Source organism: Oncorhynchus keta, chromosome 17 (assembly GCF_023373465.1).
Source record: "Oncorhynchus keta strain PuntledgeMale-10-30-2019 chromosome 17, Oket_V2, whole genome shotgun sequence".
Classification (NCBI taxonomy): domain Eukaryota; kingdom Metazoa; phylum Chordata; class Actinopteri; order Salmoniformes; family Salmonidae; genus Oncorhynchus; species Oncorhynchus keta.
The window spans coordinates 19,079,875-19,106,882 of NC_068437.1; the positions used below are offsets into that span (position 1 = coordinate 19,079,875).

Consider the following 27,008-nt stretch of genomic DNA (forward strand, 5'->3'; position numbering starts at 1 on the left):
ATACTACTGTTCTACTGTTTTTATACTACTGTTCTACTGTTTTTATACTACTGTTCTACTGTTTTTATACTACTGTTCTACTGTTTTTATACTACTGTTCTACTGTTTTTATACTAATGTTCTACTGTTTTTATACTACTGTTCTACTGTTTTTATACTACTGTTCTACTGTTTTTATACTACTGTTCTACTGTTTTTATACTACTGTTCTACTGTTTTTATACTACTGTTCTACTGTTTTTATACTACTGTTCTACTGTTTTTATACTACTGTTCTACTGTTTTTATTCTACTGTTCTAGTGTTTTTATACTACTGTTCTACTGTTTTTATACTACTGTTCTACTGTTTTTATACTACTGTTCTGTTTTTATACTACTGTTCTGCTGTTTTTATACTACTGTTCTACTGTTTTTATACTACTGTTCTACTGTTTTTATACTTCTGTTCTGTTTTTATACTACTGTTCTGCTGTTTTTATACTACTGTTCTGCTGTTTTTATACTACTGTTCTACTGTTTTTATACCAATGTTCTACTGTTTTTATACTTCTGTTCTGTTTTTATACTACTGTTCTGTTGTTTTTATACTACTGTTCTACTGTTTTTATACTACTGTTCTACTGTTTTTATACTACTGTTCTACTGTTTTTATACTACTGTTCTACTGTTTTTATACTACTTTTCCACTGTTTTTATACTACTGTTCTACTGTTCTACTGTTTTTATAATACTGTTCTACTGTTTTTATACTTCTGTTCTGTTTTTATACTACTGTTCTACTGTTTTTATACTACTGTTCTACTGTTTTTATACTACTTTTCTACTGTTTTTATACTTCTGTTCTGTTTTTATACTACTGTTCTGCTGTTTTTATACTACTGTTCTACTGTTTTTATACTACTGTTCTACTGTTTTTATACTACTGTTCTACTGTTTTTATACTACTGTTCTACTGTTTTTATACTACTGTTCTACTGTTTTTATACTACTGTTCTACTGTTTTTATACTACTGTTCTACTGTTTTTATACTACTGTTCTACTGTTTTTATACTACTTTTCCACTGTTTTTATACTACTGTTCTACTGTTCTACTGTTTTTATAATACTGTTCTACTGTTTTTATACTTCTGTTCTGTTTTTATACTACTGTTCTACTGTTTTTATACTACTTTTCTACTGTTTTTATACTTCTGTTCTCTGTTTTTATACTACTGTTCTTATACTACTGTTCTGTTTTTATACTACTGTTCTACTGTTTTTATACTACTGTTCTACTGTTTTTATACTACTGTTCTACTGTTTTTATACTACTGTTTTTATACTACTGTTCTGCTGTTTTTATACTACTGTTCTACTGTTTTTATACTACTGTTCTACTGTTTTTTTATACTACTTTTCCACTGTTTTTATACTACTGTTCTGCTGTTCTACTGTTTTTATAATACTGTTCTACTGTTTTTATACTTCTGTTCTGTTTTTATACTTCTGTTCTGTTTTTATACTACTGTTCTACTTTTTATACTACTGTTCTACTGTTTTTATACTTCTGTTCTGTTTTTATACTACTGTTCTACTGTTTTTATACTACTGTTCTACTGTTTTTATACTACTGTTCTACTGTTTTTATACTACTGTTTTATACTACTGTTCTACTTTTTATCTACTGTTTTTATACTACTGTTCTACTGTTTTTATACTACTGTTCTACTGTTTTTATACTACTGTTCTACTGTTTTTATACTACTGTTCTACTGTTTTTATACTACTGTTCTACTGTTTTTATACTACTGTTCTACTGTTTTTATACTACTGTTCTACTGTTTTTATACTACTGTTCTACTGTTTTTATACTACTGTTCTACTGTTTTTATACTACTGTTCTACTGTTTTTATACTACTGTTCTACTGTTTTTATACTTCTGTTCTGTTTTTATACTACTGTTCTACTGTTTTTATACTACTGTTCTACTGTTTTTATACTACTGTTCTACTGTTTTTATACTACTGTTCTACTGTTTTTATACTACTGTTCTACTGTTTTTATACTACTGTTCTACTGTTTTTATACTACTGTTCTACTGTTTTTACTACTGTTCTGTTTTTATGCTACTGTTCTACTGTTTTTATACTACTGTTCTACTGTTTTTATACTTCTGTTCTGTTTTTATACTACTGTTCTACTGTTTTTATACTACTGTTCTACTGTTTTTATACTATTGTTCTACTGTTTTTATACTACTGTTCTACTGTTTTTATACTTCTGTTCTGTTTTTATACTACTGTTCTGCTGTTTTTATACTACTGTTCTACTGTTTTTATACTACTGTTCTACTGTTTTTATACTACTGTTCTACTGTTTTTATACTATTGTTCTACTGTTTTTATACTACTTTTCTACTGTTTTTATACTTCTGTTCTGTTTTTATACTACTGTTCTACTGTTTTTATACTTCTGTTCTGTTTTTATACTACTGTTCTACTGTTTTTATACTACTGTTCTACTGTTTTTATACTTCTGTTCTGTTTTTATACTACTGTTCTACTGTTTTTATACTTCTGTTCTGTTTTTATTCTTCTGTTCTGTTTTTATACTACTGTTCTACTGTTTTTATACTACTGTTCTACTGTTTTTATACTACTGTTCTACTGTTTTTATACTACTGTTCTACTGTTTTTATACTACTGTTCTACTGTTTTTATACTACTTTTCTACTGTTTTTATACTACTGTTCTACTGTTTTTATACTTCTGTTCTGTTTTATACTACTGTTCTACTGTTTTTATACTACTGTTCTACTGTTTTTATACTACTGTTCTACTGTTTTTATACTACTGTTCTACTGTTTTTATACTACTGTTCTACTGTTTTTATACTACTTTTCTACTGTTTTTATACTTCTGTTCTGTTTTTATACTACTGTTCTGCTGTTTTTATACTACTGTTTTTATACTACTGTTCTACTGTTTTTATACTACTGTTCTACTGTTTTTATACTACTGTTCTACTGTTTTTATACTACTTTTCCACTGTTTTTATACAACTGTTCTACTGTTCTACTGTTTTTATAATACTGTTCTACTGTTTTTATACTACTGTTCTACTGTTTTTATACTAATGTTCTACTGTTTTTATACTACTGTTCTACTGTTTTTATACTACTGTTCTACTGTTTTTATACTACTGTTCTACTGTTTTTATACTACTGTTCCACTGTTTTTATACTACTGTTCTACTGTTTTTATACTACTGTTCTACTGTTTTTATTCTACTGTTCTACTGTTTTTATACTACTGTTCTACTGTTTTTATACTACTGTTCTACTGTTTTTATTCTACTGTTCTGTTTTTATACTACTGTTCTGCTGTTTTTATACCAATGTTCTACTGTTTTTATACCAATGTTCTACTGTTTTTATACTTCTGTTCTGTTTTTATACTACTGTTCTGCTGTTTTTATACTACTGTTCTACTGTTTTTATACCAATGTTCTACTGTTTTTATACTTCTGTTCTGTTTTTATACTACTGTTCTGCTGTTTTTATACTACTGTTCTACTGTTTTTATACTACTGTTCTACTGTTTTTATACTACTGTTCTACTGTTTTTATACTACTGTTCTACTGTTTTTATACTACTTTTTTACTGTTTTTATACTTCTGTTCTGTTTTTATACTACTGTTCTGCTGTTTTTATACTACTGTTCTACTGTTTTTATACTACTGTTCTACTGTTTTTATACTACTGTTCTACTGTTTTTATACTACTGTTCTACTGTTTTTATACTACTGTTCTACTGTTTTTATACTACTGTTCTACTGTTTTTATACTATTGTTCTACTGTTTTTATACTACTGTTCTACTGTTTTTATACTACTTTTCCACTGTTTTTATACTACTGTTCTACTGTTCTACTGTTTTTATAATACTGTTCTACTGTTTTTATACTATTGTTCTACTGTTTTTATACTACTGTTCTACTGTTTTTATACTACTTTTCCACTGTTTTTATACTACTGTTCTACTGTTCTACTGTTTTTATACTATTGTTCTACTGTTTTTATACTACTGTTCTACTGTTTTTATACTACTGTTCTACTGTTTTTATACTACTTTTATACTACTGTTCTGCTGTTTTTATACTACTGTTCTACTGTTTTTATACTACTGTTCTACTGTTTTTATACTACTGTTCTACTGTTTTTATACTACTGTTCTACTGTTTTTATACTACTTTTCCACTGTTTTTATACTACTGTTCTGCTGTTCTACTGTTTTTATAATACTGTTCTACTGTTTTTATACTTCTGTTCTGTTTTTATACTTCTGTTCTGTTTTTATACTACTGTTCTACTCTTTTTATACTACTGTTCTACTGTTTTTATACTTCTGTTCTGTTTTTATACTACTGTTCTACTGTTTTTATACTACTGTTCTACTCTTTTTATACTACTGTTCTACTCTTTTTATACTACTGTTCTACTGTTTTTATACTACTGTTCTACTGTTTTTATACTACTGTTCTACTGTTCTACTGTTTTTATACTACTGTTCTACTGTTTTTATACTACTGTTCTACTGTTTTTATACTACTGTTCTACTGTTTTTATACTACTGTTCTACTGTTTTTATACTACTGTTCTACTGTTTTTATACTACTGTTCTACTGTTTTTATACTACTGTTCTACTGTTTTTATACTACTGTTCTACTGTTTTATTCTACTGTTCTACTGTTTTTATACTACTGTTCTACTGTTTTTATACTACTGTTCTACTGTTTTTATACTACTGTTCTACTGTTTTTATACTACTGTTCTACTGTTTTTATACTACTGTTCTACTGTTTTTATACTACTGTTCTACTGTTTTTATACTTCTGTTCTGTTTTTATACTACTGTTCTACTGTTTTTATACTACTGTTCTACTGTTTTTATACTACTGTTCTACTGTTTTTATACTACTGTTCTACTGTTTTTATACTACTGTTCTACTGTTTTTATACTGCTGTTCTACTGTTCTACTGTTTTTATACTACTGTTCTACTGTTTTTATACTACTGTTCTACTGTTTTATACTTCTGTTCTGTTTTTATGCTACTGTTCTACTGTTTTTATACTACTGTTCTACTGTTTTTATACTACTGTTCTACTGTTTTTATACTACTGTTCTACTGTTTTTATACTACTGTTCTACTGTTTTTATACTACTGTTCTACTGTTTTTATACTTCTGTTCTGTTTTTATACTACTGTTCTACTGTTTTTATACTACTGTTCTACTGTTTTTATACTATTGTTCTACTGTTTTTATACTACTTTTCCACTGTTTTTATACTTCTGTTCTGTTTTATACTACTGTTCTGCTGTTTTTATACTAATGTTCTACTGTTTTTATACTACTGTTCTACTGTTTTTATACTACTGTTCTACTGTTTTTATACTACTTTTCTACTGTTTTTATACTTCTGTTCTGTTTTTATACTACTGTTCTACTGTTTTTATACTACTGTTCTGTTTTTATACTACTGTTCTACTGTTTTTATACTACTGTTCTACTGTTTTTATACTACTGTTCTACTGTTTTTATACTACTGTTCTACTGTTTTTATACTTCTGTTCTGTTTTTATACTTCTGTTCTGTTTTTATACTACTGTTCTACTGTTTTTATACTACTGTTCTACTGTTTTTATACTACTGTTCTACTGTTTTTATACTACTGTTCCACTGTTTTTATACTGCTGTTCTACTGTTCTACTGTTTTTATACTACTGTTCTACTGTTTTTATACTACTGTTCTACTGTTTTTATACTACTGTTCTACTGTTTTTATACTACTGTTCTACTTCTGTTCTGTTTTTATGCTACTGTTCTACTGTTTTTATACTACTGTTCTACTGTTTTTATACTACTGTTCTACTGTTTTTATACTACTGTTCTACTGTTTTTATACTACTGTTCTACTGTTTTTATACTACTGTTCTACTGTTTTTATACTTCTGTTCTGTTTTTATACTACTGTTCTACTGTTTTTATACTACTGTTCTACTGTTTTTATACTACTGTTCTACTGTTTTTATACTATTGTTCTACTGTTTTTATACTTCTGTTCTGTTTTTATACTACTGTTCTGCTGTTTTTATACTACTGTTCTACTGTTTTTATACTACTGTTCTACTGTTTTTATACTACTGTTCTACTGTTTTTATACTATTGTTCTACTGTTTTTATACTACTGTTCTACTGTTTTTATACTACTGTTCTGCTGTTCTACTGTTTTTATACTACTGTTCTACTGTTTTTATACTTCTGTTCTGTTTTTATACTACTGTTCTACTGTTTTTATACTACTGTTCTACTGTTTTTTTTATACTACTGTTCTACTGTTTTTATACTTCTGTTCTGTTTTTATACTACTGTTCTACTGTTTTTATACTACTGTTCTGTTCTACTGTTTTTATACTACTGTTCTACTGTTTTTATACTACTGTTCTACTGTTTTTATACTACTGTTCTACTGTTTTATATACTGTTCTACTGTTCTACTGTTTTTATACTACTGTTCTACTGTTTTTATACTACTGTTCTACTGTTTTTATACTACTGTTCTACTGTTTTTATACTACTGTTCTACTGTTTTTATACTACTGTTCTACTGTTCTACTGTTTTTATACTACTGTTCTACTGTTTTTATACTACTGTTCTACTGTTTTTATACTACTGTTCTACTGTTTTTATACTACTGTTCTACTGTTTTTATACTACTGTTCTACTGTTTTTATACTACTGTTCTACTGTTTTTATACTACTGTTCTACTGTTTTTTACTACTGTTCTACTGTTTTTATACTACTGTTCTACTGTTTTTATACTACTGTTCTACTGTTTTTATACTTCTGTTCTGTTTTTATACTACTGTTCTACTGTTTTTATACTACTGTTCTACTGTTTTTATACTACTGTTCTACTGTTTTTATACTACTGTTCTACTGTTTTTATACTACTGTTCTACTGTTTTTATACTACTGTTCTACTGTTTTTATACTACTGTTCTACTGTTCTACTGTTTTTTTATACTACTGTTCTACTGTTTTTATACTACTGTTCTACTGTTTTTATACTACTGTTCTACTGTTTTTATACTACTGTTCTACTGTTTTTATACTACTGTTTTTATACTACTGTTCTACTGTTTTTATACTACTGTTCTACTGTTTTTATACTACTGTTCTACTGTTTTTATACTTCTGTTCTGTTTTTATACTACTGTTCTACTGTTTTTATACTACTGTTCTACTGTTTTTATACTATTGTTCTACTGTTTTTATACTACTTTTCCACTGTTTTTATACTTCTTCTGTTTTTATACTACTGTTCTACTGTTTTTATACTAATGTTCTACTGTTTTTATACTATTGTTCTACTGTTTTTATACTACTGTTCTACTGTTTTTATACTTCTGTTCTGTTTTTATACTACTGTTCTACTGTTTTTATACTTCTGTTTCTGTTTTTATACTTCTGTTCTGTTTTTATACTACTGTTCTACTGTTTTTATACTACTGTTCTACTGTTTTTATACTACTGTTCTACTGTTTTTATACTTCTGTTCTGTTTTTATACTACTGTTCTACTGTTTTTATACTTCTGTTCTGTTTTTATTCTTCTGTTCTGTTTTTATACTACTGTTCTACTGTTTTTATACTACTGTTCTACTGTTTTTATACTATTGTTCTACTGTTTTTATACTATTGTTCTACTGTTTTTATACTACTGTTCTACTGTTTTTATACTACTGTTTACTGTTTTTATACTACTGTTCCACTGTTTTTATACTGCTGTTCTACTGTTCTACTGTTTTTATACTACTGTTCTACACTTCTGTTCTGTTTTTATACTACTGTTCTACTGTTTTTATACTACTGTTCTACTGTTTTTATACTACTGTTCTACTGTTTTTTTATACTACTGTTCTACTGTTTTTATACTACTGTTCTACTGTTTTTATACTACTGTTCTACTGTTTTTATACTACTGTTCTGTTTTTATACTACTGTTCTACTGTTTTTATACTACTGTTCTACTGTTTTTATACTACTGTTCTACTGTTTTTATACTACTTTTCTACTGTTTTTATACTTCTGTTCTTTTTTTATACTTCTGTTCTGTTTTATACTACTGTTCTACTGTTTTTATACTACTGTTCTACTGTTTTTATACTACTGTTCTACTGTTTTTATACTATTGTTCTACTGTTTTTATACTACTTTTCTACTGTTTTTATACTTCTGTTCTGTTTTTATACTACTGTTCTACTGTTTTTATACTTCTGTTCTGTTTTTATACTACTGTTCTACTGTTTTTATACTACTGTTCTACTGTTTTTATACTACTGTTCTACTGTTTTTATACTTCTGTTCTGTTTTTATACTACTGTTCTACTGTTTTTATACTTCTGTTCTGTTTTTATTCTTCTGTTCTCTTTTTATGCTACTGTTCTACTGTTTTTATACTAATGTTCTACTGTTTTTATACTACTGTTCTACTGTTTTTATACTACTGTTCTACTGTTTTTATACTACTGTTCTACTGTTTTTATACTACTGTTCTACTGTTTTTATACTTCTGTTCTGTTTTTATACTACTGTTCTACTGTTTTTATACTACTGTTCTACTGTTTTTATACTACTGTTCTACTGTTTTTATACTACTGTTCTACTGTTTTTATACTACTGTTCTACTGTTTTTATACTACTGTTCTACTGTTTTTATACTACTTTTCTACTGTTTTTATACTTCTGTTCTGTTTTTATACTACTGTTCTGCTGTTTTTATACTACTGTTCTACTGTTTTTATACTACTGTTCTACTGTTTTTATACTACTGTTCTACTGTTTTTATACTACTGTTCTACTGTTTTTATACTACTTTTCCACTGTTTTTATACTACTGTTCTACTGTTCTACTGTTTTTATAATACTGTTCTACTGTTTTTATACTACTGTTCTACTGTTTTTATACTAATGTTCTACTGTTTTTATACCAATGTTCTACTGTTTTTATACTACTGTTCTACTGTTTTTATACTACTGTTCTACTGTTTTTATACTACTGTTCTACTGTTTTTATACTACTGTTCTACTGTTTTTATACTACTGTTCTACTGTTTTTATACTATTGTTCTACTGTTTTTATACTACTGTTCTACTGTTTTTATACTTCTGTTCTGTTTTTATACTTCTGTTCTGTTTTTATACTACTGTTCTGCTGTTTTTATACTACTGTTCTGCTGTTTTTATACTACTGTTCTACTGTTTTTATACTACTGTTCTACTGTTTTTATACTACTGTTCTACTGTTTTTATACTACTGTTCTACTGTTTTTATACTACTGTTCTACTGTTTTTATACTACTGTTTTTTCTACTGTCTGTTCTCTGTTTTTATACTACTGTTCTACTGTTTTTATACTGTTCTACTTTTTATACTACTGTTCTACTGTTTTTATACTACTGTTCTACTGTTTTTATACTACTGTTCTACTGTTTTTATACTACTGTTCTACTGTTTTTATACTACTGTTCTACTGTTTTTATACTACTTTTCCACTGTTTTTATACTACTGTTCTACTGTTCTACTGTTTTTATAATACTGTTCTACTGTTTTTATACTACTGTTCTACTGTTTTTATACTAATGTTCTACTGTTTTTATACTACTGTTCTACTGTTTTTATACTACTGTTCTACTGTTTTTATACTACTGTTCTACTGTTTTTATACTACTGTTCTACTGTTTTTATACTACTGTTCTACTGTTTTTATACTACTGTTCTACTGTTTTTATACTACTGTTCTACTGTTTTTATACTACTGTTCTACTGTTTTTATACTACTGTTCTACTGTTTTTATACTACTGTTCTACTGTTTTTATTCTACTGTTCTGTTTTTATACTACTGTTCTGCTGTTTTTATACCAATGTTCTACTGTTTTTATACTTCTGTTCTGTTTTTATACTACTGTTCTGTTTTTATACTACTGTTCTGCTGTTTTTATACTACTGTTCTACTGTTTTTATACCAATGTTCTACTGTTTTTATACTTCTGTTCTGTTTTTATACTACTGTTCTGCTGTTTTTATACTACTGTTCTACTGTTTTTATACTACTGTTCTACTGTTTTTATACTACTGTTCTACTGTTTTTATACTACTGTTCTACTGTTTTTATACTACTTTTCCACTGTTTTTATACTACTGTTCTACTGTTCTACTGTTTTTATAATACTGTTCTACTGTTTTTATACTTCTGTTCTGTTTTTATACTACTGTTCTACTGTTTTTATACTACTGTTCTACTGTTTTTATACTACTTTTTACTGTTTTTATACTTCTGTTCTGTTTTTATACTACTGTTCTGCTGTTTTTATACTACTGTTCTACTGTTTTTATACTACTGTTCTACTGTTTTTATACTACTGTTCTACTGTTTTTATACTACTGTTCTACTGTTTTTATACTACTGTTCTACTGTTTTTATACTACTGTTCTACTGTTTTTATACTACTGTTCTACTGTTTTTATACTACTGTTCTACTGTTTTTATACTACTTTTCCACTGTTTTTATACTACTGTTCTACTGTTCTACTGTTTTTATAATACTGTTCTACTGTTTTTATACTACTGTTCTACTGTTTTTATACTAATGTTCTACTGTTTTTATACCAATGTTCTACTGTTTTTATACTACTGTTCTACTGTTCTACTGTTTTTATACTATTGTTCTACTGTTTTTATACTACTGTTCTACTGTTTTTACTACTGTTCTACTGTTTTTATACTGTTCTACTGTTTTATACTACTGTTCTGCTGTTTTTATACTACTGTTCTACTGTTTTTATACTACTGTTCTACTGTTTTTATACTACTGTTCTACTGTTTTTATACTACTGTTCTACTGTTTTTATACTACTTTTCCACTGTTTTTATACTACTGTTCTGCTGTTCTACTGTTTTTATACTACTGTTCTACTGTTTTTATACTTCTGTTCTGTTTTTATACTTCTGTTCTGTTTTTATACTACTGTTCTGTACTGTTTTTTCTACTTTTTATACTACTGTTCTACTGTTTTTATACTACTGTTCTACTGTTTTTATACTTCTGTTCTACTGTTTTTATACTACTGTTCTACTGTTTTTATACTACTGTTCTACTGTTTTTATACTACTGTTCTACTGTTTTTATACTACTGTTCTACTGTTTTTATACTACTGTTCTACTGTTCTACTGTTTTTATACTACTGTTCTACTGTTTTTATACTACTGTTCTACTGTTTTTATACTACTGTTCTACTGTTTTTATACTACTGTTCTACTGTTTTTATACTACTGTTCTACTGTTTTTATACTACTGTTCTACTGTTTTTATACTACTGTTCTACTGTTTTTATACTACTGTTCTACTGTTTTTATACTACTGTTCTACTGTTTTTATACTACTGTTCTACTGTTTTTATACTACTGTTCTACTGTTTTTATACTACTGTTCTACTGTTTTTATACTACTGTTCTACTGTTTTTATACTACTGTTCTACTGTTTTTATACTACTGTTCTACTGTTTTTATACTTCTGTTCTGTTTTTATACTACTGTTCTACTGTTTTTATACTACTGTTCTACTGTTTTTATACTAATGTTCTACTGTTTTTATACTACTGTTCTACTGTTTTTATACTACTGTTCCACTGTTTTTATACTGCTGTTCTACTGTTCTACTGTTTTTATACTACTGTTCTACTGTTTTATACTTCTGTTCTGTTTTTATGCTACTGTTCTACTGTTTTTATACTACTGTTCTACTGTTTTTATACTACTGTTCTACTGTTTTTATACTACTGTTCTACTGTTTTTATACTACTGTTCTACTGTTTTTATACTACTGTTCTACTGTTTTTATACTTCTGTTCTGTTTTTATACTACTGTTCTACTGTTTTTATACTACTGTTCTACTGTTTTTATACTATTGTTCTACTGTTTTTATACTACTTTTCCACTGTTTTTATACTTCTGTTCTGTTTTATACTACTGTTCTGCTGTTTTTATACTACTGTTCTACTGTTTTTATACTACTGTTCTACTGTTTTTATACTACTGTTCTACTGTTTTTATACTACTTTTCTACTGTTTTTATACTTCTGTTCTGTTTTTATACTACTGTTCTACTGTTTTTATACTTCTGTTCTGTTTTTATACTACTGTTCTACTGTTTTTATACTACTGTTCTACTGTTTTTATACTACTGTTCTACTGTTTTTATACTTCTGTTCTGTTTTTATACTACTGTTCTACTGTTTTTATACTTCTGTTCTGTTTTTATTCTTCTGTTCTGTTTTTATACTACTGTTCTACTGTTTTTATACTACTGTTCTACTGTTTTTATACTATTGTTCTACTGTTTTTATACTACTGTTCTACTGTTTTTATACTACTGTTCTGTTTTTATACTTCTGTTCTGTTTTTATACTACTGTTCTGCTGTTTTTATACTACTGTTCTGCTGTTTTTATACTACTGTTCTACTGTTTTTATACTACTGTTCTACTGTTTTTATACTACTGTTCTACTGTTTTTATACTACTTTTCCACTGTTTTTATACTACTGTTCTACTGTTCTACTGTTTTTATAATACTGTTCTACTGTTTTTATATTTCTGTTCTGTTTTTATACTTCTGTTCTGTTTTTATACTACTGTTCTACTCTTTTTATACTTCTGTTCTGTTTTTATACTACTGTTCTACTGTTTTTATACTACTGTTCTACTGTTCTACTGTTTTTATACTAATGTTCTACTGTTTTTATACTACTGTTCTACTGTTTTTATACTACTGTTCTACTCTTTTTATACTACTGTTCTACTGTTTTTATACTACTGTTCTACTGTTTTTATACTACTGTTCTACTGTTTTTATACTACTGTTCTACTGTTTTTATACTACTGTTCTACTGTTTTTATACTACTGTTCTACTGTTTTTATACTACTGTTCTACTGTTTTTATACTACTGTTCTACTGTTTTTATACTACTGTTCTACTGTTTTTATACTACTGTTCTACTGTTTTTATACTACTGTTCTACTGTTTTTATACTACTGTTCTACTGTTTTTATACTTCTGTTCTGTTTTTATACTACTGTTCTACTGTTTTTATACTACTGTTCTACTGTTTTTATACTACTGTTCTACTGTTTTTATACTACTGTTCTACTGTTTTTATACTACTGTTCTACTGTTTTTATACTACTGTTCTACTGTTTTTATACTACTGTTCTACTGTTTTTATACTACTGTTCTACTGTTTACTGTTTTTATACTACTGTTCTACTGTTTTTATACTACTGTTCTACTGTTTTTATACTACTGTTCTACTGTTTTTATACTACTGTTCTACTGTTTTTATACTACTGTTCTACTGTTTTTATACTACTGTTCTACTGTTTTTATACTACTGTTCTACTGTTTTTATACTACTGTTCTACTGTTTTTATACTACTGTTCTACTGTTTTTATACTACTGTTCTACTGTTTTTATACTACTGTTCTACTGTTTTTATACTACTGTTCTACTGTTTTTATACTACTGTTCTACTGTTTTTATACTACTGTTCTACTGTTTTTATACTTCTGTTCTGTTTTTATACTACTGTTCTACTGTTTTTATACTACTGTTCTACTGTTTTTATACTACTGTTCTACTGTTTTTATACTACTGTTCTACTGTTTTTATACTACTGTTCTACTGTTTTTATACTACTGTTCTACTGTTTTTATACTACTGTTCCACTGTTTTTATACTGCTGTTCTACTGTTCTACTGTTTTTATACTACTGTTCTACTGTTTTATACTTCTGTTCTGTTTTTATGCTACTGTTCTACTGTTTTTATACTACTGTTCTACTGTTTTTATACTACTGTTCTACTGTTTTTATACTACTGTTCTACTGTTTTTATACTACTGTTCTACTGTTTTTATACTACTGTTCTACTGTTTTTATACTACTGTTCTACTGTTTTTATACTACTGTTCTACTGTTTTTATACTACTGTTCTACTGTTTTTATACTACTGTTCTACTGTTTTTATACTACTGTTCTACTGTTTTTATACTACTGTTCTACTGTTTTTATACTACTGTTCTACTGTTTTTATACTACTGTTCTACTGTTTTTATACTGTTCTACTGTTCTACTGTTTTTATACTACTGTTCTACTGTTTTTATACTACTGTTCTACTGTTTTTATACTTCTGTTCTGTTTTTATACTACTGTTCTACTGTTTTTATACTTCTGTTCTGTTTTTATACTACTGTTCTACTGTTTTTATACTACTGTTCTACTGTTTTTATACTACTGTTCTACTGTTTTTATACTTCTGTTCTACTGTTTTTATACTACTGTTCTACTGTTTTTATACTACTGTTCTGTTTTATACTTCTGTTCTGTTTTTATACTACTGTTCTACTGTTTGTTCTACTGTTTTTATACTACTGTTCTACTGTTTTTATACTACTGTTCTACTGTTTTTATACTACTGTTCTACTGTTTTTATACTACTGTTCTACTGTTTTTATACTACTGTTCTACTGTTTTTATACTACTGTTCTACTGTTTTTATACTACTGTTCTACTGTTTTTATACTACTGTTCTACTGTTTTTATACTACTGTTCTACTGTTTTTATACTACTGTTCTACTGTTTTTATACTACTGTTCTACTGTTTTTTACTACTGTTCTACTGTTTTTATACTACTGTTCTACTGTTTTTTATTCTACTGTTCTACTGTTTTTATACTACTGTTCTACTGTTTTTATACTTCTGTTCTACTGTTTTTATACTACTGTTCTACTGTTTTTATACTACTGTTCTACTGTTTTTATACTACTGTTCTACTGTTTTTATACTACTGTTCTACTGTTCTACTGTTTTTATACTACTGTTCTACTGTTTTTATACTACTGTTCTACTGTTTTTATACTACTGTTCTACTGTTTTTATACTACTGTTCTACTGTTTTTATACTACTGTTCTACTGTTTTTATACTACTGTTCTACTGTTTTTATACTACTGTTCTACTGTTTTTATACTACTGTTCTACTGTTTTTTACTGTTACTACTGTTCTACTGTTTTTATACTACTGTTCTACTGTTTTTTATACTACTGTTCTACTGTTTTTATACTACTGTTCTACTGTTTTTATACTACTGTTCTACTGTTTTTATACTACTGTTCTACTGTTTTTATACTACTGTTCTACTGTTTTTATACTACTGTTCTACTGTTTTTATACTACTGTTCTACTGTTTTTATACTACTGTTCTACTGTTTTTATACTACTGTTCTACTGTTTTTATACTACTGTTCTACTGTTTTTATACTACTGTTCTACTGTTTTTATACTACTGTTCTACTGTTTTTATACTACTGTTCTACTGTTTTTATATACTACTGTTCTACTGTTTTTATACTACTGTTCTACTGTTTTTCTACTAATGTTCTGTTTTTATACTACTGTTCTACTGTTTTATACTTCTGTTCTGTTTTTATACTACTGTTCTACTGTTTTTATACTACTGTTCTACTGTTTTTATACTACTGTTCTACTGTTTTTATACTACTGTTCTACTGTTTTTATACTACTGTTCTACTGTTTTTATACTACTGTTCTACTGTTTTTATACTACTGTTCTACTGTTTTTACTTCTGTTCTGTTTTTTACTTCTGTTCTGTTTTTATACTACTGTTCTGTTTTTATACTTCTGTTCTGTTTTTATACTACTGTTCTACTGTTTTTATACTACTGTTCTACTGTTTTTATACTACTGTTCTACTGTTTTTATACTACTGTTCTACTGTTTTTATACTTCTGTTCTGTTTTTATACTTCTGTTCTGTTTTTATACTTCTGTTCTGTTTTTATACTACTGTTCTACTGTTTTTATACTACTGTTTTACTGTTCTACTGTTTTTATACTACTGTTCCACTGTTTTTATACTACTGTTCTACTGTTTTTATACTACTGTTCTACTGTTTTTATATTACTGTTCTACTGTTCTACTGTTTTTATACTATTGTTCTAATGTTTTTTATTCATACGATAAAGATAGTCATCCCAAAACGTTTAGCACCATCATCCTTTAGCACCATCATCCTTTAGCACCGTCATCCTTTAGCACTGGCAAGTCTCCCTTGCCAGTGCTACTCCTTATTACCTGCTCTCTCTCTCTATCTATCATGAGTACTCGTGTTTGCATGTGTGTGTGTTTGTCTACATGTGTGCACGCTTGTGTGTGTGTGTGTGTGTGTCAGCTCAGTAAAGCAGCTCATTTGCTAGGTTGGGCTTGTTGAGGGGAGGGAGCAGTGAGATTGGCAGGTATGCATCCAGCCAGCACCAAGACTCCTGATGAGGCTACCTCATTCACACAGCTCATTTACCATTCTGTGATTACACTTGCAGGACTGGGGAACAGGGACACACACACACACACACACACACACACACACACACACACACACACACACACACACACACACACACACACACACACACACACACACACACACACACACACACACACACACACACACACACACACACACACACACACACACACACACACCCTTTTCACCCTAGTAACCCTGTGTTGTTTTTTTCCTGTCAAGCACCAAAACAAGCTGACAGCAATTACCACAGAACACAAGCAGTAGCACAGAGTGGCATGGCTGCTGGTGGTTAAGACTCTCACACGGAGCTGCTGTTGCTGTTGTCTCACACTTTATTGCTTTGTGCGTTCAGTATCACTCTGTTTACTGTTGCTTTGTTTATTCCAAGCAGTTAGAGAGGAAACCATGCATACAGAAATAGTCAGTGAAACGACAAGGTTCAGCAGCGCTAGCCCCGAGGCTTCAGGCATGTAACACAATGTGTCTGAGGCCCGCAACAACAACTCATTTAAAATGGCAAAACAATTCAGGTCAGTTTTGCCTTTGAAATTAGTAAGCAATTGTATGCCTTCTGCGTCATGATTACTACACATTACTGCATCTTACATGAATTTGAATATCTCCCAGAACATGTATGTGCCAAATTAAAAATGTACAATGTACAAATAAAATATAAAATATAAAATATAAATTGATTTGATGTATCCTGCAACCCATGCCCTATCCTGAGGTCCCTTACTGACGTTTAAAAATCCAAACAAAAAGCACTTGTCCTTATATCCAGTGAGAAATAGGGGTCTGATTGTGCAGTGCCTTTAGTGCTTCAGTTGAAACACCTCCACAACAGCAGCCATTTCAGACTGACGGGCACAACTCTGATGCACTCTGATCTGGAAAGAAAAGCCATCCCTCTGCCTGTCTAGTTTTAATCAACAGATGTGGTCCCTAGAGAGTGCATGGGACCATGATGACCAGCGTGCTAGCACATGCCATTAAAGTTGGAATCTATAGCAAAGAAAATGCCATGTCCTTTGCCATATTAAAACAACAGACATTACTTAAAAAAACAAACACAGCTTTTTTTCTCTCCATCTGACATCATTGCACATCATTGCAGAAAGTGCATTCTTGTAGCTGTGTGGGCTAATAGTGAACATGTTTGGCTTGGGGTAAGTTGAGCCAATGGCAAGTTAAGCAGGGCCTTATCGCTGGGATATGAGGTAACAACAGGGCCTGGCCTATGTTAAAAGTGTTTTAAAAAGTACAAAGCATTTGTTAGGTGTTAAGCCTGTGTTAAAAGATGCTTCAAATATTCAAAGACAGAAAAAGGGGCTGTGATTGTGTTGAATTGTTTTGGGGAAATAAAGATAGACATGGTTTAAAAAAAGTAGTAGTACTATTTAATTCAGTACAGACATTTGTTGGCCACTTAACTTACCCTGTCCCACTGCTCAATTTACCCCATACCCAGGAGAAGTTGTGCTAAGAGACCACTTCTTTTTGGACATACTGGGTTTTCACAACTATAATGTTTACATGAATTCTGATTATTTCCAGGGATACAGAACATCCTGAAATATATGTCATGTCTTTGTTAGAAATAATACTATATTTCCCTTGACGGAGTGATGCTGAATGTAAAAAAATATCTCAGCTTTAAAGACAGACTCAACCTTCTTTCCCTTAATGTGGATCTCAGCTTTAAAGTCAGACGCAGGGTGCATCTGAAATTGCACACTATACTCTATATTGTGCACTACTTTTGACCAGGACTCACTGGGTTCTGGTCAAAAGTATTGGACTATGAGGGAATAGGGTCCCATTTAGGACGCAGTCCGAGAAGCCTATCCGCATGCCTCAGCTCTGCTGTGTTTGCTATGTTTGTCATTGTGCCGACATTCCACAGAGGACTGGAGAGTAAATAATTTAAGAAAAAAATTGATAACCATTGAATTAAATTTTATTAGTCGTTTGTTAGGCTCTACACCACAGAAAATAAGAAATTAATCAATGTCTTTGTTCCCAATTGGTCAGAAGGAAATGGCACTAATTTCTAACCAGTTTCATCTTCTTTTCGTCAGATTCTTCTCTTTGCTCAAGCTGTGATGTCGGCCGCTTATCACTGAGCCTTTGTTGAACAGTTTTAGTAATTAGAGATTAAATACTACACTCTTGGAAAAAAAAGGGTTTGAAAATGGTTCTTCGGCTGTCCCCTTTTAGATTCTAGATATAAACTTTTTTTGTAAGAGTGTATAAGCAGAATGAAAGGTTTTTTATTCTTCTAACAGGCTGTACTCTTCAGAAGACACAAACAGTCGAAATATGGCTAGAAATAACAATGGTATCAAAAGGAACGGTCATTTAAGTTCACACAACTAAATTACCATCTGTAGAGTCTATACTTTATCTGTGTCTTCAAAAGAACACTTATTTGTCTCTACTTCACTCAACCTTTTCCATGTTGTCAGTATACCCTCTCATCATACAGCTACACTAATGTTTGGGGTCACTTAGAAATGTTCTTGTTTTTGAAAGAAAAGCTAATTTTTGTCCATTAAAATAACATCTAATTGATCAGAAATACAGTGTAGACATTGTTAATGTTGTAAATGACTATAGTATATGGAAACGGCTGATTTTTAATGGATTATCTTCATAGACGTACAGAGGCCCATTATCAGCAACCATTACTCCTGTGTTCCAATAGCACGTTGTGTTAGCTAATCCAAGTTTATCATTTTAAAAGGCTAATTGATCATTGCAATTATGTTAGCACAGCTGAAAACTGTAGTTCTGTTTAAAGAAACAATAAAACTGGTCTTCTTTAGACTAGTTGAAAATCTGGAGAATAAGCATTTGTGGGTTCGATTACAGGCTCAAAATGGCCTGAAACTCATCAGTATATTGTTGTTCTGAGTAATGAAGGCTATTCCATGCCAGAAATTGCCAAGAAACTGAAGATATCGTACACCGCTGTGTACTACTCCCTTCACAGAACAGCGCAAACTGTCTCTAACCAGAATAGAAAGAGGAGTGGGAGGCCCCGGTGCACAACTAAGCAAGAGGACAAGTACAGTAGGGTGTCTAGTTTGAGAAACGCCTCACAAGTCCTCAACTGGCATCTTCATTAAATAGTACCAGCAAAACTCCAGTCTTAACATCAACAGTGTCAACACTTCTAGGCAGAGTTCCTCTGTCCAGTGTGTGTATTCTTTTGCCCATCTTAAAATGTTATTTTTATTGGCCAGTCTGAGATATGGCTTTTTGTTTGCAACTCTTCCTAGAAGGCCAGTATCCTAGAGTTGCCTCTTCACTGTTGACGTTGTTTTACGGGTACTATTTAATGAAGCTGCCAGTTAAGGACTTTTGCGGCGTCCGTTTCTCAAACTAGAGTTTCCGTTTCAGACGAAAGTTCTTTGTTTCTGGCAATTTTGAGCCTGTAATCGAACCAACAAATGCTGATACTCCAGATACTCAACTAGTCTAAAGGAGGACAGTTTTATTGCTTCTTTAATCAGGACAACAGTTTTCACCTGTGCTAACATAATTGCAAAAGGCTTTTCAAATGTATAATTAGCCTTTTAAAATGATGAACTTGGATTAGCTAACACAACGTGCCATTGGAACACAGGAGAGATGGTTGCTGATAATGGGCTTCTGTATGACCATGTAGATATTCCATTAAAAATCAGCTGTACATTCTAACTCCTATCATCAGCTACTCTGCTGCCCATGATATTCTTACTCTGGAATTATTCAAGTATTCAATGTATTTGGTTGCTTTTAGTAGTGCTCCATGTACACCATCCTCCTCCTCCTTCTACCTCTAAATGACAGGCAACCATGAAAATAAGATAGGCCTCCTCAGAGGAGCTGCCCTGTTTCCATAGCTTAAAATACCACATTTATATCACAACCTTACAGCTGCTCTTCATTTGTTCCCCCTCCCTGGGCTGAGCTGAGCGATGATAAAGCCTAGCCTGCTCCCTGCTCTTTGCTCTGCGTCAGGCCCTGGCTGAGGCTCTCTGCTATTTAGGGAAAGCACTCACTCTGATTCCTGGACTGGAGAGGATGGAGGGGATGCAAGTGTAATAACTCTACGATGGCCATATATATCAACGCAAGGCTTCAATTTGTGTATTCTACCGGAAGGGAGGACCTAACAGGTCCAAACAAGTAGCAGATTCAGGCCATAAACACTGATTGCTCATACAGGTGTAGGATTTTAATGTAACCTATATTGTCACAGCAAAATAATCCTGCAGCTGCAAAAGTAGGCTACATATAAAGTGCATATAAAGTGCAATACTGTTAACGTAGCCGTGTGTTAGTGTGGGTTTTCAGTGAATTAATGTAAATCACAAAGCTCATCTGCATTTCTGGTGATGTAGGAGAATTCTCAACAACAAAAAGAGCATTCAAATTAAGATCCGACACCTGTATATTCATGGACAAACAAGACACTAAAGGACCAGAGAAACACCTGGACTGTGGACCAGAGAATCACCCGGCCTGGACAGCTCCATTTAACACACTCATATGTCTCATCCATTAAATCAACGGTTATGACGCAGGGAATAAAGTATCGTGTTCTTTGTCTGTTTCAATGATTTTCTCCAAGTTAATTGTTGTTTGGCTTTGAATGGAAGAAGATGGGAATCCATTTGGAAACCATGATGGTTGTGGTAAATGGGTTGCACACTTAGGATATAACAGGCTCTATGAAAGGTTTTTCTGGGTGCACAAGTTGATCAAATAAGATAACAACTTGCAGACTTGTTTACGTGCTGCTGTGCATTTTGTTGCCAACCTTACATTGCTACCTGACAATTTTACGGTTTTTACTTTTTAATTACCATTTATATTTTAAAGTTTTCCCTCACTCAACTTTTTTTCATTCAACTTTTTCTCTCCAGATGTTTTAACGACATGGTTCGTCAGGACTTCCACCAGCCGAAGCTAAGTAGTAACATTAACATGATGCCTTCTAATTGCAGTTGCTGTACTCATAATATACAGGAGAACGATCGCCTTACGGCGAGGATAGCTGTACTGCAAGCCCAGCTTCAGAAGCAATCGTTAGGCAAGGGTCATTTCAGTGTAGGAAAGGATGAAACACCGTCTGTGCCACCAGTAAGTACAGATAGTAGTATAAATTCCATCGCACGGTCCCCGCAGCCAAACAACTTTCTCATGGCCTCTGGAGGGAAATGCTGTAGGAATGCTCAACCGGTGTTGCTCATTCAGCCGACAGAAACTTTCAACCGGTTCTCCCCATTAAGCAGCGAGTCGGAGTCTGAGGCCGAGCCTTCTCTGGTCTCAATTCCTCCCGTTACAGGGTCTGAGACGCCGAAGGCTCCCACCATTAGCTCTGACAAATTGAAAACCCTAGTCATTGGCGACTCCATTACCCGCAGTATTAGACTTAAAACAAATCATCCAGCGATCATACACTGTTTACCAGGGGGAAGGGCTACCGACGTTAAGGCTAATCTGAAGATGATGCTGGCTAAAGCTAAAACTGGCGAGTGTAGAGAGTATAGAGATATTGTTATCCACGTCGGCACCAACGATGTTAGGATGAAACAGTCAGAGGTCACCAAGTGCAATAGCTTCAGCGTGTAAATCAGCTAGAAAGATGTGTCGGCATCGAGTAATTGTCTCTGGCCCCCTCCCAGTTAGGGGGAGTGATGAGCTCTACAGCAGAGTCTCACAACTCAATCGCTGGTTGAAACTGTTTTCTGCCCCTCCCAAAAGAGAGGGACTCACCCACAAACAGGACCAAGCCTGGCCTGTTGAGGAGTGACGGACTCCATCCTAGCTGGAGGGGTGCTCTCATCTTATCTACTGTCACGTTCTGACCTTTATTTCCTGTGTTTTGTATTTAGTTAGTATGGTCAGGGCGTGAGTTGGGTGGGCAGTCTATGTTTGTTTTTCTATGATTTGGGTATTTCCACGTTTCGGCCTAGTATGGTTCTCAATCAGAGGCAGGTGTCATTAGTTGTCTCTGATTGAGAATCATACTTAGGTAGCCTGGGTTTCACTGTGTGTTTGTGGGTGATTGTTCCTGTCTCTGTCTTTGTACCAGATAGGACTGTTTTGAGTTTTCACATTTCTTGTTTTTTGTAGTCAGTTGTTCATGTGTACCTTAACGTATTAAAGAGAACCATGGACACTTACCACGCCGCGTATTGGTCCTCTGATCTGTTTTGCCTCTCCTCTTCGGAAGAGGAGGAAATTCATTACATCTACGAACATAGACAGGGCTCTAACTCCTCTAGCTCCACAATGAAATAGGGTGCAGGCCAGGCAGCAGGCTGCTAGCCAGCCTGCCAGCTTAGTGGAGTCTGCCAATAGCACAGTCAGTGTAGTCAGCTCAGCTATCCCCATTGAGACTGTGTCTGTGCCTCGACCTAGGTTGGGAAAAACTAAACATGGCGGTGTTCGCCTTAGCAATCTCACTAGAATAAAGACCTCCTCAATTCCTGCCGTTATTGAAAGAGATCGTGATACCGCACATCTCAAAATAGATCCCTTAATTCAAAGGCAGTCAATGAACTGATCACTGATCATAATCTTGATGTGATTGGCCTGACTGAAACATGGCTTGAGCCTGATGAATTTACTGTGTTAAATGAGGCCTCACCTCCTGGTTACACTCGTGACCATATCACCCATGCATCCCGCAAAGGCGGAGGTGTTGCTAACATTTACGATAGTGAATTTCAATTTACAAAAACAAAAAAACGTTTTCATCTTTTGAGCTTCTAGTCATGAATTCTATGCAGCCTACCCAATCACTTTTTATAGCTACTGTTTACAGGACTCGTGGGCCATAAACAGCGTTCCTCACTGAGTTCCCTGAATTCCTATCAGACCTTGTAGTCATAGCAGATAATATTCAAATTGTTGGTGACTTTAATATTCACATGGAAAATACGGACTCCTCTTTAAATCTGCGTATTCCTCCAAAACTCAGTTGTCCTGAGTCTGCACAACTCTGCCAGGACCTAGGATCAAGGGAGACACTCAATTGTTTTATTACTATATCTCTTGACACAATGATGAAAATATTCATGGCCTCAACCTTCAAGCTGCATACTGGACCCTATTCCAACTAAACTACTGAAAGAGCTGCTTCCTGTGCTTGGCCCTCCTATGTTGAACATAATAAATTGCTCTCTATCCACTGGATGTGTACCAAACTCACTAAAAGTGGCAGTTAAAAAGCCTCTCTTGAAGAAACCAAATCTTGACCCAGAAAATATAAAAGACTATCGGCCTATATAGAATCTTCCATTCCTCTCTAAAATTTTATAAAGAGCTGAAGACAAACAAACCCAAATTGGTCTACACGGACAATTTCTGGCCTGGTTTAGATCTTATCTCTCAGAAAGATATCAATTTGTCTCTGTGAATGGTTTGTCCTCTGACAAATCAACTGTAAATTTCGGTGTTCCTCAAGGTTCTGTCTTACGACCACTATTGTTTTCACTATATATTTTACCTCTTGGGGATGTCATTCGAAAACATAATGTTAACTTTCACTGCTATGCGGATGACACACAACTATACATTTCAATTAAACATGGTGAAGCCCCAAAATTGCCCTCGCTAGAAGCCTGTGTTTCAGACATAAGGAAGTGGATGGCTGCAAACGTTCTACTTTTAAACTCTGGATGCTTGTTCTAGGTCCCAAGAAACAAAGAGATCTTCTGTTGAATCTGACAATTAATCTTGATGGTTGTACAGTCATCTCAAATAAAACTGTGAAGGACCTCGGCGTTACTCTGGACCCTGATCTCTCTGATGACGAACATATCAAGAACGAACATTTCCATCTACTTAACATTGCAAAAATCAGAAACTTTCTGCCCAAAAATGATGCAGAAAATTAATCCATGCTTTTGTTACTTCTAGGTTAGACTACTACAATGCTCTACTTTCTGGCTACCCGGATAAAGCACTAAATAAACTTCAGTTAGTGCTAAATTCGGCTGCTAGAATCCTGACTGGAACCAAAAATGTGATCATATTACTCCAGTACTAGTCTCCCTACACTGGCTTCCTGTTAAGGCAAGGGCTGATTTCCAGGTTTTACTGCTAACCTACAAAGCATTACATGTGCTTGTTCCTAGCTACCATTTGGTCCTGCCGTACATACCTACACGTACGCTACAGTCACAAGATGCAGGCCTCCTAATTGTCCCTAGAATTTCTAAGCAAACGGCTGGAGGCAGGGCTTTCTCCTATAGAGCTCAATTTTTATGGAATGGTCTGCCTACCCATGTGAGAGACGCAGACTCTGTCTCCACCATTAAGTCTTTACTGAAGACTCATCTCTTCAGTAGGTCATAAGATTGTAGTATGGCCCAGGAGTGTGAAGGTAGTTCTTGAGCATTCTATATCTCTATCAGTTATATTGTATATGTTACCAACTGCAGATACCGTGTGTGTGTGTGTGTGTGTGTGTGTGTGTGTGTGTGTGTGTGTGTGTGTGTGTGTGTGTGTGTGTGTGTGTGTGTGTGTGTGTGTGTGTGTGTGTGTGTGTGTGTGTGTGTGTGTGTGTGTGTGTGTGTGTGTGTGTGTATGTTGATGCATTAGTACTGAAAATGAGACATCTCCTGATTCTCTTTGCCAGGGATAGAAAAGACGGAAAGGCTCTGGAGCAATGAACCGCCCTAGCTGTCTCTGCCTGGCCGGTTTCCCTCTCTCCACTGGGATTTTCTTTCGCTAACCCTATCACAGGGGCTGAGTCACTGGCTTACTGGTGCTCTTCCATGCCGTCCGTAGGAGGGGTGCGTCACTTGAGTGGGTTGTGCCGTGGCGGAGATCTTTGTGGGCTATACTCGGCCTTGTCTCAGGATGGTAAGTTGGTGGTTGAAGATATCCCTCTAGTGGTGTGGGGGCTGTGCTTTGGCAAAGTGGGTGGGGTTATATCCTTCCTGTTTGGCCCTGTCCGGGGGTATCATCGGATGGGGCCACAGTGTCTCCTGACCCCTCCTGTCTCAGCCTCCAGTATTTATGCTGCAGTAATTTATGTGTCGGGGGGCTAGGGTCAGTCTGTTATATCTGGAGTATTTATCCTGTCTTATCCGGTGTCCTGCGTGAATTTAAGTATGCTCTCTCTAATTCTCTCTTTCTCTCTTTATTTTTTTCTTTCTCTCTCTCGGAGAACCTGAGCCCTTGGACCATGCCTCAGGACTACTTGGCATGATGACTCCTTTCCGTCCCCAGTCCACCTGTCCGTGCTGCTGCTCCAGTTTCAACTGTTCTGCCTGCAGCTATGGAACCCTGACCTGTTCACAGGACGTGCTCCCTGTCCCAGACCTGCTGTTTTCAACTCTCTAGAGACAGCAGGAGCGGTAGAGATACTCTCAATGATTGGCTATGAAAAGCCAACTGACATTTACTCCTGAGGTGCTGACTTGTTGCACCCTCGACAACTACTGTGATTATTATTATTTGACCATATTGGTCATTTATGAACATTTGAACATCTTGTCCATGTTCTGTTATAATCTCCACCCGGCACAGCCAGAAGAGGACTGGCCACCCCTCGTAGCCTGGTTCCTCTGTAGGTTTCTTCCTAGGTTTTGGCCTTTCTAGGGAGTTTTCCCTAGCCACCGTGCTTCTACACCTGCATTGCTTGCTGTTTGAGGTTTTAGGCTGGGTTTCTGTACAGCACTTTGATATATCAGCTGATGTAAGAAGGGCTATATAAATACATTTGATTTGATTTAGATTTTGATTTGATAAAAAATGTACAAAAACTTACAGCTCGAAGAGTTGAAGATTCTGGAAGAGTTGCCATGATAATGTGGTCAGAGGATTCTTCGATAAGTTTCTGTAGAAGTGAGGGAGATGGAGAAAACACAGAGAGAGGGATAAATGTATTAGTGCTGGACTATGTGGCCAAGGCGGGTGAAGAAAACAGCAGCAGAGAAAACACAAAGCACAAACCAAAAGAAACACGAAAAATCCTGAGAGAATAAGTGGTGCCGGAGGGAACGGAGCAGCCTTGACAATCCAATAAAGACAGACTTGGTCATTTTCAAGACAACAAATTAAATAGAGACAGCGAGGGCCTGAGGCCTTCAAATCCAATACAAAGGAGGTGAGATAAGGCATGTAACCACCAGAGCACCTCTCTAAGGTGTTAAACCCTGAAATGGAGGCATTCTTGTAGACCGAGAGTGAGTGGTCCACCAAAGGATCTGTATGTATTCTGGAGAGCTGATAACATATTTATATTTACATTTTTGTCATTTAACAGACACTCTTATCCAGAGCAACTTCCAATACGAAAAGGCATGCGCTTCCAGGAGTGAAAATGGTAGGCTACAGTATGAAGTACGAGGTTGTGCTCAAGATCAACGCAATGATGTGAAAATATTGCACCATCAAACTAACACAGTGAAATGCTCACTCGGGACCAGCTAACCAAGCCCTCTCCAACCCAGAACCATCTCTGTGAAGCGACGGTGAGCACCAGGGGGGTTGAATCAC

General features: G+C 33.4%; 1 protein-coding gene across 5 annotated transcripts in view; it reads right to left on the reverse strand.

The window, feature by feature from the left end:
• Positions 1 to 27,008, reverse strand: part of ntrk3a (neurotrophic tyrosine kinase, receptor, type 3a) — a 298,611-nt gene that overhangs the window by 163,843 nt on the left and 107,760 nt on the right. For all 5 annotated transcript variants that reach the window (XM_052465650.1, XM_052465647.1, XM_052465649.1 and 2 more), the window contains exon 4: positions 26,278 to 26,346. In XM_052465650.1, coding sequence (XP_052321610.1) covers positions 26,278 to 26,346 — 69 coding nt within the window. The remainder of the gene's footprint in view (positions 1 to 26,277; positions 26,347 to 27,008) is intronic.